Source organism: Trachinotus anak, unplaced genomic scaffold (assembly GCF_046630095.1).
Source record: "Trachinotus anak isolate AG129_WGS33_773 ecotype Australia unplaced genomic scaffold, CSIRO_AGI_Tana_v1 ptg000008l, whole genome shotgun sequence".
Classification (NCBI taxonomy): domain Eukaryota; kingdom Metazoa; phylum Chordata; class Actinopteri; order Carangiformes; family Carangidae; genus Trachinotus; species Trachinotus anak.
This window is the reverse complement of record NW_027273859.1, coordinates 16,962,776-16,977,728: the sequence shown is the minus strand read 5'-3', so window position 1 is coordinate 16,977,728 and position 14,953 is coordinate 16,962,776. Positions and strand designations below refer to the sequence as shown.

At 40.2% G+C, this 14,953-nt stretch overlaps 1 protein-coding gene across 1 annotated transcript; it reads right to left on the bottom strand.

Moving 5' to 3' along the window:
- Positions 1 to 616: 616 nt before the first annotated feature.
- On the bottom strand, positions 617 to 14,927 carry hnrnpk (heterogeneous nuclear ribonucleoprotein K). The gene is made up of 17 exons (XM_071483142.1): positions 14,844 to 14,927; positions 13,798 to 13,871; positions 13,513 to 13,676; positions 12,953 to 13,050; positions 12,568 to 12,624; positions 11,550 to 11,593; positions 9,860 to 9,932; positions 9,419 to 9,532; positions 8,108 to 8,236; positions 7,419 to 7,750; positions 6,721 to 6,768; positions 5,071 to 5,110; positions 4,260 to 4,275; positions 3,743 to 3,775; positions 3,519 to 3,586; positions 2,806 to 2,975; positions 617 to 1,531 (listed from the first exon to the last, which is right to left on the bottom strand). The coding sequence occupies exons 3-17, from the start codon at positions 13,568 to 13,570 to the stop codon at positions 1,501 to 1,503; spliced, it is 1,311 nt and encodes a 436-aa protein (XP_071339243.1). The 5' UTR covers positions 13,571 to 13,676; positions 13,798 to 13,871; positions 14,844 to 14,927; the 3' UTR covers positions 617 to 1,500.
- Positions 14,928 to 14,953: the final 26 nt, after the last annotated feature.

The following is a 14,953-nucleotide window of genomic DNA, read 5'->3' as shown; positions in this document are numbered from 1 at the left end:
TTTTGGGGTGTCTATATATTGAGCCTTCTGTAGGCTGAAAACTTTTATTTCCATCAAAAGATGTGCCATCCTTTTGTTCCTAAGACATTAAACTGTCCATATCAGTATAGATATCCAACATATTGTTTTTTTCACATTGAAATCTGATGTGTTTTCAAAGTGTTCCTTTAATTTTTTTGAGCAGTGTAGTAATACTGCGGATTTGGGGGTCCTGTTGCCCATTTTGCCTGTTTTGTGATTTGGCATCCAGTAACCTCCCAATGAACATGAAGCAGAGCAAAATTTAACTTCTACCAGAGAAGTCAACAAAACTCACAGATTTCATCAACCAAACAAAAAAGAATCAGCAACAATTTAAATTACTGACGGAAAATAACTGATGAGTAATTTGCCAAACTTTTGTCAATTGCGGCCTCTTTCATGTGAGAGTTTGCTGCTTGACTGTCTTGACTTAATTTCTTTGAGTTAAAAAAACAAAAAAAACAATTTACAGATATTACCATGGGCTCTAGAAATGTGATGGATGATTTCACTATTTCAGATAGAACTATAATTTATTATTGCAAAAAAAAAAAAAAAAAAAAAAAAAAAAATCTGCAAGCTCAGAAATGCAAACTTGTTCATTAAAAAGTGGCATCATCTTTATTCATTTTACAATATGACAATGTGAAGTCTACAGCATGGAGAGCAAACAAGTATAGAGGACAGGAAAATTGCAGGGACAAAATAGTTAAGTTCAATATCATTTCTCAGACCTCCAATAATTTCTAATTCCTAGCTACATCTTCCATTTGTGAGGAGTCACTCAAATCATTCAGATTTATTTCATCACACAACTACGATAGATGTTCTTACAAATTAGTCACACTGTCCAGTATCTGGTGTGTACAAGAATCCCAACTTAAATATCCCAGTATGAATGGTTAAATTACCACATCTCTAAAAAAAATAAAATAAAATAATAAAACACCCTATAAACTGTTCAATATAAAGAGAATCGTAGGTTATATTCTGCGTGTTGCACAGAGTGGTAATGTGGGACACCTGTGTGTGAAGTGACTGATAATGACAACCGAAAGCACATCAACCCACACACACCGACATGTGCACACACATGCACAAATTGAGGACAAATTTAAACAGAGACACATACATACACATACAAGTCATAAAAAACAAAACCATCAAAAAATAAAGGTTATGTTTATTTTTGTCTATTGGGAGAATGAAAAATATTTTGATAGATGTGAGTGTTAGCAAAACAAAAGCAAAGTGTATCTGATAAACTAAAGGACTACACTCTTAAAAATGCAGAACATCTACATTTTCTTTTATGCACAGGAATGTTGGACATTTATTTCATTAAAAAATACAAAAATAAAATTCAAAAAAGACACCCACGATCCAGAATAATAGTCTGAAGGGGCTGTGTCGGACAGGGGCAGAAAGGTTGTGGGAGTGGGGGCAATCTGAGTCTGCTTCAATCTGAGTCTCCTGGGTCTACAGCAAATGACCAGAGTACTGCTTCACACTGAAATAAAAAGAGTGCAAAAGTAAATAAAATACACAGGAAGGAAAACTGCAATTCACAAGTCAATGACAGTGTAAATATATAGCTATGCAACTGTGGGAGGGTGACATTGTAGGAGGAAAAGGATGGGGAGACAGAGCTGGAAGAGAGACACAGGGAGTCAGAAAGACAGGCAGAGGAAAGGGGGGACGATGTGACATTAAGTGGCTGGAGGAGAGTGAGAAAGATGAAGAGAAGGAGGAAAAAGAGGGGTGTGGTTAGTCCTTGTGTCCGAGCAGGTGCAGCACACTGAAGGGGGGGGAGAGGAAGAGGGAGGCAGGGTTAGTTACCATGGCAACACTACACTACTTATGAGACAGCGGCGGCAGGTCTACAGCTGTATTAGCATTCGGGCTAGGCTCAGATAGCATCAACAAGGAAGTAGTGTGTATTATACATGCCTACTGGTTGCCAAGGGAGACAGAAGAGGAGGAGCCCGTGCTATTTGGCAGACTGTGATTTGTTGTCGGTTGATCTAACTAAAAACAACAAAATCACTAGTCTTCCATACAGCAGCAGCCAGGGGAAGAATCAATCCACTCCCTGCTTCACAGTGAAAAGGCTTAGATGGAAAATAAACAGTTTTTTTACTTCTATCAATCATATTCAATGGACAAATGTGACAGTCAAAGAAACTTGTCTATCACATTGACCTTTTAAAGAAATGTTATGCAGTAGGTAAAACTATTAAGTTTGCCTACTCCGTCACAGCCATTTCACGTAAGAGGAAGGTTTGAACGAGTTGCAGGTTGCATGGGAAAGAAAGGAAGGGGGTTAGTGAAGAAGAGACAGCAGGCAACAGAAATGCATAACCCAACAATAAGTTGGTTAACTAGTATTAGGATGCAATTTCAGGAAAACATTTATGCATTTACAATCTTAACCAAATCTACAATCTATGCATGTGTGGTTCAGTAGATTGACAGTGAGGTTAAGAAAGAAAGCATATTTTAAGTATCTGTGGTTCTTTTTAGCTTGCATGACTTTACAAGACTTCACTTTCTAAGATGGGTTGCATCAGCCAACTTTTCACATAGCAGCTCAACAGATGTGAGCTCAGGCCAGGTTAAGTTCCCACAGAACAAATTCATGGAGGTTTACAAAGAGTTCCACTCTAAAAAGACAAACTTGATGAGATAAAATTGTTCAACTACAACCAGGTGGCTGAATCAAGGATTTCTACATCTAGTAAGAAGGAAGTCAGTGTAATACACTGAAGCCGTGTCAGAACTTGCCTGTTCTGTAGAAGGTACTGGGCGTTCTGGATCTGATCCTGGGTGCCAGTAATGGTGATGATTCGGTCCTCAGAACCTTCCAGAGGCTCATCGATCTTGATGGAGGCTCCGGACTCGTGGCGGATCTGTTTGATCCGCTGGCCTCCCTTACCAATGATAGAGCCAGCCAGCTGTTAGTGAGGTACCGAGGAGAGAATGAGAGGGGCGGGGAAGGAAGAAAAAACAAGACAACATTTTAGGCACTGGGGATGCATGCGTGTAGCTTCAACAATGTGGAAGGCAAAGAGGAGATTGAGACGCCAGATATGTTCATGAAAATATAGTTTTTAAATATTTTAAGTATTTTAACACAATGTGTAAAATGTGAACAGATGAATGATGCTTGTCACATGATTTCTTTAATTACACTGAAAGGCTACTTGACTGACTTTGTCTAGTGTGGGTGCATATGGAAAAAAGTCAATGTATGGAGACATAACAAAACATAACCTATTTATCCCTACAACTGGAAAACTGTACCAAATATGAAATATGATGTGTAATGATATGTAAATGTAACTAAATGTCATTTAAGTAAGAAAAAGGAGAGAGTGCAGATGGGATTTTTACACAGTCTGACTGAATTTTATTAATGGTACAAGGGTACAGTAGATGAAGAAAGCATATTTCTTTGGTGTGTCAGTTTGTATGTTATGTTGCTGTCATTTACTCACATCTTTAGGGATTGTCACTTGTGTGGTGATGACAGGGCCACCCATGTCATTATATGAGCCACGTCCACCTGATGCAAGAGGGAGGGAGAGGTGGGAAAAGAGCAGGGCAGAAATAGCAGGATTGTAAGTAGAACACCAAAAAGCAATACTTGGCTGCCCACATCATCACACGTGGCTCAGCAAATTTTTCTAATCATACTTATCAATGAAGTGTTGAGACTCACCTGACTGGTAGCTGTCCCAGGAAGAACTGTTGTCTAACAGAAGAAAGAAAGAAAGAACACTGAGTCGGTGATAAAGAAGTTATTTCTGTGACATTTACAAACGCCAAATATTCTAACTACTTATCTCAATGCTAAACATAAAATTGTGACTCAAACATGTTCAAAAGAAAAATATAAATATAAAAAAAATATATATATAAAATATATATTTTAAAGATGTATAAACAGTTCTGTGTACCATCTTCAACATGTTATAGATATTCTAAGTAAATCGTGTTTCAGTAAAATGCACAATAATGTTGCAAAAAAAACAGCAAAAACACCTTAGTCTTAGGAATGTCATTTTGCCACGAACGTGTTATTTTATCCATACACATCCCATTCAGACAAAATGCTTGACACTACAGTATGTTGGAAGGAACACTAAGGCCTGTACTCTCAATCACATTAAACACATTAACAACCTTGAAACCACATCCACATAATGCCACAGAAAAACATGAGGCTGAGCACTTACCATATCCTCCTCCACTCTGGAAAAAAACAAAAACACAAACAGATTACATACAGTACAGCCGATTCCTTTCATCATTCTACACATCCGAGATGAATGGATGGTGGGTTGTAAGCATAAATGTATGGATGATGCAGCAGCCTCATCCATGGAGTAGACTCAACTAAAAGCCACCCAGTTTTCATCCATAAGCCAGACTCCTCCTCATCCTTCCCTCCCTCCATCCCCCCTTCCCGTCTCTCCTTGCATCTCCATCAGCCCCCATTTTCACCTGCTATTCAGCTGCTGCTGTCACCAGGGCAACAGGCAATTCAAAAAGCTGTTGCTGAGCAACGGCAGGCAGTATCCTGCCAGCTCTCAGAGAGGGAGAGAGAGCGAGAGACCTTCCAGTCTGTCAACAAAGCGTTATTATTGCCTAGCAACCAACCATGGCCACCCCCACCCTCCCCACCCCCAACATCCTCCCTCTCTTTGCAGGAAAAACAGGCTGGCCGTGAAAAGTACACACTAAGAGGGCAATTATAGCTGATTATTATGGGGTGTCTCCGGCTGTGGTGATTATGGTCATTTGGTGGAATGGCATACACCATACCAAAACTAGCTTGGATACATGGCCAGGGCTCAGATGAGTGTGCGCACATGCCCGTACATGAATGACCAGCTATGTTTGGATTTTCAATAAACCTCTATTATCATGACAACACACTGAACAATTGTCTAGTGCCAGAACAAACCAGTATGCCAGAGTAAGGACACTGGCGCCCAATGAGATGCTAGTACCAGAGCTGCACGTATTTAGCAAAGGGTCACTAACCATGTTATCGCTATAGCGATCCGGTCTGCCTCTTCTGTCACTGGTGTCGAAAGAGTGCCACACAGGCAGGGAGATGGTTTAGGGGACAGAGAGAGAAATAGAGAGACAGAGAGAGTGTGAGAGAAATGTGGGTGGGGGTGGAAAGAAATAGAAAATGCTTAGAAAAAAAAGAGCTTGACAACATTCCAAAGAAAATTTCTGGTCTAGGTCAAACTGCATACACACGCTGAGCAAGATTACAGTATAAACACATTTCCTCTCAGCCATCTTCCCACACAGTAACAGGAACAGCTCTGACAGTGTTATGGTGAGAGGAGTGACAGGTGGTGGTGGTGATGATCACAGCCAGGGGATGCTGCCTGCCCCCCCCCCACCAAAAAAAAAAAAAAAAAACAATACAAAAAAAAAAAAAACTACACATAAAGGAATTAGCTTAAGAAATGTTTTTGGGTTTACTTGGTATTGTTGCTGTTCCTGACAAACATGCATGCACAGGTGTTAATGTCATGTCAAACTACAGCCACAACATAAATTAATATCACTTGTTGCTTTTGCTTAACGGTGTCTCTCTGTAGCAATGTGGTACCACATACACTAATCAAAAAAAGAAAAAATATAACTCAACCCAATGTGATACATGTCTTACAAGGATGTTTTAATGTTATTTTTCTACAGACAGTATCAGCGTATTTACGTCAGTTTGACCAAGGTTGCGACATGACACCATTATTCTGATTTTGGGGCGTGTAGAGATTTCCATTTTAGAATTTACTTGAACAGCTCATCAAGTTAGTTTTATTGACACACAAAAAGATGCTACGATTTCGGTATTTTCTCCTTTCCAAAGGGCAGCATGAAACTGAATTTAATGGCAAACTAATATGCCAGAATATTGTATTCATGTGCTACTGTACGTGATCTTGACCATCAGCACATGACCTTCATACAAACCACCACAAATACATTATCTCAACCTGGAAAATACTTGGAGTGAATAGCAGATCGCACAGGTTATTAAAAAAGGAAAGAGGTGGTGAGACAGCATTGCTGCAGTTCCCTACTAAGCACTCCAAATAAGTAGAGTGCAAATGGGTAAATGGGGAGCAGGGTAAGGGACTTATGCAGGCTAGGACATGACAGGCAAACCAATTGCAGAGAAATTAATGTTTATAAGGCAGTAATTAGTATTGAGGGTTAAGGATAGGACAGAAGGGCAAAAGCTTAGAAAGAGAGTTATTTTCTCATGAGTTGTGAGAAGACGTAGGTAATCAGGCATATTCAAAAAACTGCTACGATAGAAGAGTAAGGCAGAGAAACATGGGATGTGTAGGGATACCTCAACACGTAGTTTAATTTTAATCCTTCATGGCTTAACTTTAGTCATATTTGTGAATGGAGGATACGCTGAACAACTATCAGCGCTAGTAAATAACTTAATCCTCACAAAGACCAAAGAGTAAAATGCTACTCCACAGAAAGCACCACCCGATGGCATTAATGAGGAATCTTTGTTTCAGTAAATTAACACTACAGAACACCTATGTTGTGGCATGTTCAAGAAAAAGAAAATAGGAGAATATCAGAATGTCAAAGTATCCCTGTTAAGATAAGTTAGGAAGTTTAGGCAGAGGTTTGGGGACAGAAACTTACGTTGACCTGTCATCTGAGCCACGGTACGAGTCATAGTAACGATCATCTCTGTGGGCAAGATGGAGATGGGAAAAAGACACACAAACACACCCAGACATACAGTGATGAGCACATACAATTAATGGAATGATAATCATGAATACAAATATTTCCAGAGCAGTACAGTGTGACATTAGATTACATGCACAATATTGGATCCAGTTTATCCTATGAATTAGACAATGTAAAGCAAATCTAGTGAAATCTGTGAACAGAATGCATCTGAATGGAAAATAGGTACCTGGAGAGGGATTAGGCTTGGTATATGCAGATGGTGGACGTTAAAAAGCATGTGCTCTAGAAGAGAAACTACCACTGAACAGAGCCTAGTATGTCTAAAATGTAAAAAACACTCAAAATTCGAGAAATTAATAGAAGTAAAAGGACTCTAATGCCAAATGATTGCATGGTCCCATTCATCAGTTTGAAGTTTATAGTGTTCAAGAATGTTTACAAGATTTTAACTGCATTATGTTTTGATATATGTGAACTGTAATTTTTTAGAGAGGAAAAAAAGGTTTAACACAAATGCCAACAAACTAAATTAAGTGGGCACACCTTACTACAGGGCTCACATTTGTGAATGAAAGAAAAAGAAAAGCAGGAGAGCAACCGAGAAAAGATCAATACACTGTGCATCATTTATGTCCATCCCTTACCCTCCTCTGTGTGGGTGCCCCATGGGCATGTTGCGTCCACGGCTACTCCCCCTGCCAACTCGACTAGGATGAGGTGGAGGAGGACCTCGGCGGGGGCTCATTTCATCGTAATCCCGGCGGGAAGGAGGCATAGGACCCCGTGCCCCTCTGCTAGAGGGCATTCGGTCAAACCCACGGTCTCCACCACTGGACCTTCCCCCACGCATGGGGAACCCACCCATAAGCCTGCGGCCACCCCCCCTCTCTTCAAACATCATTGTGAATCCACCATATTCATATGTTTCGTCGTAGAAGTTAGGGTCGTAGGGCTGTGCACGGCCCTTTATGGGAGCCTAAAAAAGGGGAGAGGGAGAGGGAGATAATGCTGACAATTAAGTTTGTGATGTATACTTTATAAAAACATGGGTGTGCAGAGAATAAATCTGCTTCTACTAGCAATAATATGGTATTCTTAAAAAATAATTGCTCAAAAGGGCATTAAATGGTCTGATGCATCTCCAACAAAATTCAACATCTGCTGGACCATGACATGCTGTTTACATTTTTGTTTTCCTATTTGAGTGTCTTATACTACACTGCATTTAAAATTTCTCAATAAATGGCTTCAATGCCTTCCCTCTCCCTTCAATCAACGTCTAAAGGGTGGTAGATTAAAAAAAAGCTTTACAAACACTACGCAAGATTCTTACTTCACAGATGAGCTCCAGCATAGTCTTGATGCACTCCACCACTCTCTCCGTTTTACCGCCAACCAGCACCACCCGGTCTGTCGACTGAGGACAACACTCCTGAAACAGCTTGATGCTGGTCTTTGTGTTCTACAAAACACATATGCACAGGCATACATGAGGGGGCACAGCAAAGGATGACGCTACTACAAGCAGGTGACAAATTAAAGCACAAACCTGAGTAAATGAGTGGAGAATGCATGGTACAATAAAACAGTTAGCGAAGATCAACTTTTCCTCAGGTGAGTGAGAATGTCTATGCCGGACATGATCAGACTTTGTCAACAAGATCAGACGACATTAACACAAAAAGATATTACAGTAGAATTGTAGTGCGTAAACCCTTTGTTACAAAGCTGAATGCACGTTTGAGAGTTAGTGGTACAAAAACCATAGCCACTGGTCTACAGGGATTGTGAAGAGCGTGTATGGTCATCCTTTACCATTTTCTCCACAGGTGGATGTGCATGTGTGGCATACACAGAGAGAACGGCACAGGCCTGAATGTTTGACCCCTACAAAGAGGAGATCAGTTGGCTCTATTATTCTCTGGGGAGCATTTTGCATAGTTGGGGTCCACTTGTCCCCTTTAGAGGGTAGGGTCACTGCAAATCAATACAAAACTGGTTGGAGTGATCACCTTTATGATGACACATTTCTATCCTGATTTTGAGAGGTCTCTCCCAGGATGACAATGCCCTCATTCATAGGGAACAAGGGGTATGCAAATGATTTTAATCAGATGCTGTGATCTCAATCCGACTAAACACCTATGGGAGATTTTGGGCTGATGTGTTAGACCAAGACCAAATGGGGGAATATCTTTTGGAGGAATGGTGTTCATCCCTCCAGCGGAGTCCAGAGACTTGTACAGTAGAATCAGTGCAAAGGAGCACTGAAGATGTTCTTCCAGCACGTGGTGGCCCAACACCTTACTAAGAGACTTTATGTTGGTTTTTTCTTTAACTTGTCTGTACATGATATAGCAGTTGATTCTGCTGTAGGAAAAATAAACATTTTACACATCAAATCACAACTATTGTATTTTATGGATGTTTCCATGTTTTTGAGGTATATTAAATCTTCCAGTACATTGAAGATTTATCCAGACGAAAGTTAACAGTTTACAGGGTTTAATCCTGTCATAAATTTCGGGAGCTCACAAGGCTGAGTGAGCACACATCTTGTACGTTACTCACACTTCAGTCTATAAAATGCTTTGCAACTAGTTTAACAGCAAACACTGATCCCCATTTCCTTGTATCAACATACCTCCCGGAGCTCCTTGATCTTGGCTCCCTTTACCCCGATGATTGATCCAGCAAGGCTCTGGTGGATCAGCAGACGCAGCTCACAGTCAAAATCCATACCATTATACTGCTGGTACTGAGGGGAACATTTAACATGTTAATACCTTGACAAAATCTTTTTAGATCACTGAAAGATAAAGGCAAATTAAAATAGAGTGCAGACACAAGTAATTAGACAGGTTTTGAACCAGTCCAGTTGAAAATATCTAAACCACTACTTTGCAAGTGAAAACAGAGGTAAAAATACCCAAACAGCAAAACATTAAGCTCACAAAACTACAGCTGAACACTGTAAATTCGATTTGATGTGGAAATCATTAGTTTGTTTTCACTTCCAAATAAATAGTTTAATTCAACTGGACTTGACATGAAGACACAGAAAATAAGCTCAAGAGGTCCGCACCTCTTCCAGTGTTGGGATAATCTTCAGCAGGATTTCTCCAACTGTCTCGATGTCAGCACTGATGCTCAGGATGCTTCATATTTCACCCGCCAATAACAAGGCAGAGCGCAGCCACACAGAGAGGGTGGGGTTGGGGAGTGCCAGCAAGGCATCCCAGGAGGGAGGGAACAACATTTCAGATCAGAGAATTCATGACATCCCCTTTTTTGTCATAGAATAACAGTCAAACCCCATTTAACCAATTCCCTACTGAGACTATCACAGCTAAATAAAGTGTTGAGGTCCAGTATTTTATAAACATTTACATGCAAAGTCATCGCTAATTCAACACTAACAGGGAAAAAGTTTGTACTCAAACAATGCAATGAAAAGAAAATAGCCTTTTGTCCAGAGAAAGGAAGAAAATAGACAAAATAAAAAGGGACCCAAAGAAAAGTGACTGCATTTGGTGATCACTGAAGGGGCAAGACGGGGACGGTGAAGTCTGAGGACGATCTGGCAGCAATAAGCACCAATAGTGCCAGTGAGAACTCTAAAGTCATAAAGCATAGTTTGGTGGATGCACACCACAAAGACTTTGCCTGCAAAGATCCCAAATAAAGTGCTTAACACAACTTTAAATATCAGGGAAGATGAAGAGAAAGAATGAATCCTCTCTCGAATTTTTATCATTTGCAAAGGGTTCTGTCTTAAAAATTTGGCTCAGATGGCTATTTTGGTGTTTAATTTGGCTTAAAAAATTGTTTATAAAAATTTTGTTGTCTGCACCCACCTAGTGACATAATAAAATAAACACAATGAATTTACTGATCAAGAAAACTTAAGCACAGTTTGTACATGGAAGTAGAATGATAGACAGCTGAAGAAGAGTGACAGAGCAGGTTGCACCATGGAAAATGAAGTTTGCCACCACTGGAGTTGATGCTTTTTAAAGGGATGGGAGAAGCGACAAACATAAAACCAGAAAATGCAGAGGTGAGTGGGACAGAGAGAGATAATCTGTACTTTCAATGGCTCCAGCAGTTGATAAACAAGTTCAGATGAAGTAGAAGACAGGAAAGGAAAAACAAACACAAAACACACACATACACACACACACACACACACAACTCTTGAATCCTAGCTTGCCTTTTCCGTTTCAGAATGGATCAACAGTCTCAATAAAATGAGGACATCACAAGGAAAGAATGAGATGGTGCGAGAAGCAGATGACCTTATGAAACTGACGAAAAAACAAAAACACCAGTATATCCACTCTGGGGGGGAGGGGGGGTGAAAACGCGAAAGATTAAGAGGATAGATAATCATCAATGAAAATAAAACAAAATTTGGGAGGGAAAAAAAAAACAAAAAAACAAAAAAACACTGACATATTGCACAGATTATAGCAAAGTTTTTAAAAGACAGTGGCAGATTGTGGAAAAAAATCCTGACAACACCAGCCTATGCTTCAATGTTGACGTGACTTTAAAAATGGCATATAAAGGATGTTGACATGACTTTTACAGGCTCAACAGGCAGATTCGGACATGAATGCATTTAAGCATTTTGACTCAGGCTAAAATACTGTGAGAACAGGTAGGTTAAAATACAGTGACTTGACAGAGGCAGGATGACTATTTATTATTCATTTCTTCTTGTTTGTTTGACCTGTAGACAGGCAGTGAGAGGGAGGAGCTTAGGGACATACCGCTCAGGCCCACTGCTGTCTGGGACTGACACACTGGCATTGTACTGGGCGTGGCATGGGCAGGGGCCAGGGCCATTCGAGCACAGATGTCAATCAAGTAAGGCGCCCATTTAGGGACAGGGCACGATTATGGGCAGGGCCAACCAGGGTGTCAGGTGGGCGGGCGCAGGAGGGGCCATCCAGAACATGGGCAACAGAGGAGGAAGTGGGCAAAAAAGTCAACAGTAAATAATAAACAAGGGAGAGGGAAGAGGGAAGAGGAATACATTTTTAATATACAGGCTCTACACTGTGCAAATGTGACTTTAATTTGATTCTCTCAGAGATTGGTTTGTCAAAGAGAGAAAAGGAGAAAAGGTGACATTGGAAAATGGGTAATGGCATATTAAAAACATGAAGAGTTCAAAGTTGGGGAACAGACCAGAGACAGTGAGAGAGAGGGGTTGAACAAATTGTGGAGGGCTACAGAGAGAGGCAATGAATGAGTTAAGTACTGGTCGGGTTGCCTTAACTCTTATACAAAAAAATGTTAGCTGGCACCACAGGTGACCTCAAACATCACACTGTGCCCATAAATTTTAACTAACAAGAGCATCAGTGTTGCCACAACAGCTTTATTACAATAAACTGTCATTGTAGAGAAACAAATGGACATGAAATTGGACTTTTGTGCCTAGGGCCAGTTTAGCTAAGGCAATCACATGGTGTTCACGTGAGAAGGAAAACATAAATCCAACCCCAAAGGGTTTGTCAGAAGATCTCATGAACAGAAGGCTAATATCAACACAGGCATCAGCTAACCACACCCCTTGTTTTTACAGAAGAAAACATTGCCAAATGCCAAAATAAGTTCTTTTTATCATTTATCCTAGGGTATATGTTTCCAAAAAGAACTGCTGTATTATAGTTGAGACTGGAAGGTTTTGACGGGCTAAACACCACTGGAGGGAGAAGTAAAAAATAAAACAAAATTCTCAACAAAATAAAAATTCAGGGTATATAAAATAGATGTACTCACGTCTGTACGCAGGGCTTTGATATTTTTGCCACCCTTTCCAATTACAGCCCCTGCATTCTGAGAATACAGAGAATACTTACAAAAACGGAAAGCATAACAAATAGATGTAAATTAAAAAAAAAAGTTTAACTATGGTACTCCAATTAACAAACAAGGTGTGAGGGAATATATCATTTAATGTCAGGAAAAGCATAATGCCTATAATGAGTGAAAATCAATTATTCAAAAGATACATGTGATGAGGGCAACAAAAGGAAAACCATAAAAAAACAGAGGGTGCAAAAAATTGGTAGTCTTAAATAGTGCGCCAGAGTAAGAGACAAAAATAGAAATAATAGCATAAGGGTTTGACATGAAATGAGAAATGAAAAGGGAGCTGATTTACTTTGCTCTGCAGGAGAATGCGGAGCTCAACCATCTCGTCTGAGTTCCTGGAGCGCTTGAATGATTTCTGCTCATCTGCATCCTCAGCGGGGCGCTTACCTGGCATAAGGAGATAAAGACACACACTGACAACCCTGCATGCACAGCAATTCACATGATAAAATTGAATTATCAAAAACATCACAGTGAAGCAAAGACTCACAAAACTACACAAATCACTGTGCACAAAACAAGGAAATTCAAAGGATTAATTCAAAGGAAGTGCAATTTTGAGAGCAGACAACACTATATACATATGGCTTTGTTCCTTAGATGTTGCACAAACATTTTGAGACATCAACCTCTAAGAGGGATACCAAGAGCATTTTTTAAAAATCACAGATACCTTGCACTAATTTTCAAAATCAGAGCTGTATGTAATCAGCTACTACAACACTGCCACTATTGTCTCTAATTACATAACACAGACATTTCTATTATGGACAGATTTGTCAAACCTGTCAACAAACCAATGCACTTTAGAGAGCATAATCAAGAATGTCAAGAAGCTATGTTTTATACCGTTAGTCTCTGTGTTGCTAAATGAAGTCTCTTCTTGCTGTTCAATTTCTGTCTCCATGGTCTTCTGACAGTGGAAGAGATGCGGTAGGCACCTTGGTCCGGGAAAAAGGCGGAGGCAGAAGGGAGAGAGAAGCAGAAAACTGGCCCCTCTGAGCTATGGTAGCCTGTCAGCATTGTAAGAAGGAAAATAAGAATTTAGACAACACAAGCTGTGTTCTGGTTATCCGGTTGCTCAAGAAGCCAGGATGAAATGGCAAGAAAAACTGGCGGAAAAGCGGCACTCACCGATATTTATGACAGCAACAAGGGCGTGTTGATAGGCGGAACTAAAAAAGCAAGGACCAAACAGCTGCTGCGACCTGCCGGGGAGGGAGAGGCTAGCTGAAATACTGAGATGTAACGTGAAAAAGGCAGAGTGATAGTAAAGTTTGAAATGCACCGAAGTTATTTCTGTGTTTGAACGGAGATTACTGGTCACGTTATGCAACAATAATGGTCTGCTGTGCTTAGCTAGCATCCATTCAGCAAGCATCGTTATCTGAAAGCACACAATTAGCATTACAATGTAATTACTTATTCTTTGTGACATTAATAGGATTGCTTGGTTGGAGATAAGCATACATTATGCAATGTTTCGAAGTCAAGGAGGTGTGCGACTGCTACGGTATTTTAGTCAAGAGATGAGAGTTGAACGGACAATATTAGTGTGAGATATCAAAGTAACGTTAATACTTAACGCTACTGCTATCTTACCCGGAAAAAGAACATAGCGACTTTTCATTATCAAGCATTTTACAGCTTAATAAGTGACGCCAAAAATTAAGTGCTTATATGCTGTATATGAGCCGAAAGTTAGCTAGCTCAAGTGAATCCCAAGCTAAGTCGTTAACTTTGGTTAGTGCTAGCTACCGGGATGGCTAACTAGCCTGGAGGGAAATGCGTTAGCTATGTGCTTCATCGTGTGGATTTGAATAGGTATTTTCACTAAATCTCAATCCTACTCTTTTTAAACATTTTACTAGATGCATACGACACAGGGCACCGCGATGTATTACCGATTTAAAGAGTGGGGTTGATTAAAGATTACCAATTGACTGATACAAAGAGCAGCCCTAGCCACTTAAGCTAGCGGCTAGCTAATTTCGCCATGTTGCCATAATTTCGGTTGAGCGGGGCTAGCCAGGCCAGCTAATTAGCCAGCGTTGTACCCGACACAGAATAAGTAACAATGTGGCTGCTTAAATACACATTTTTATAGCACATGTATACTCCAGTTGCTTTAAACTCAACATGGTACAGAAAAAAGGGGAAAATACCGTCAAAACACAAACCTGTGGTGCAACACCTCGTTCGTCCCCCTTCCTTCTCTACCAAACCTGGAAATGTACCAGTTGAGCTAAAATGTGCTGATTGGTTGAACCGAAAGCAAATCAAGTAAGAG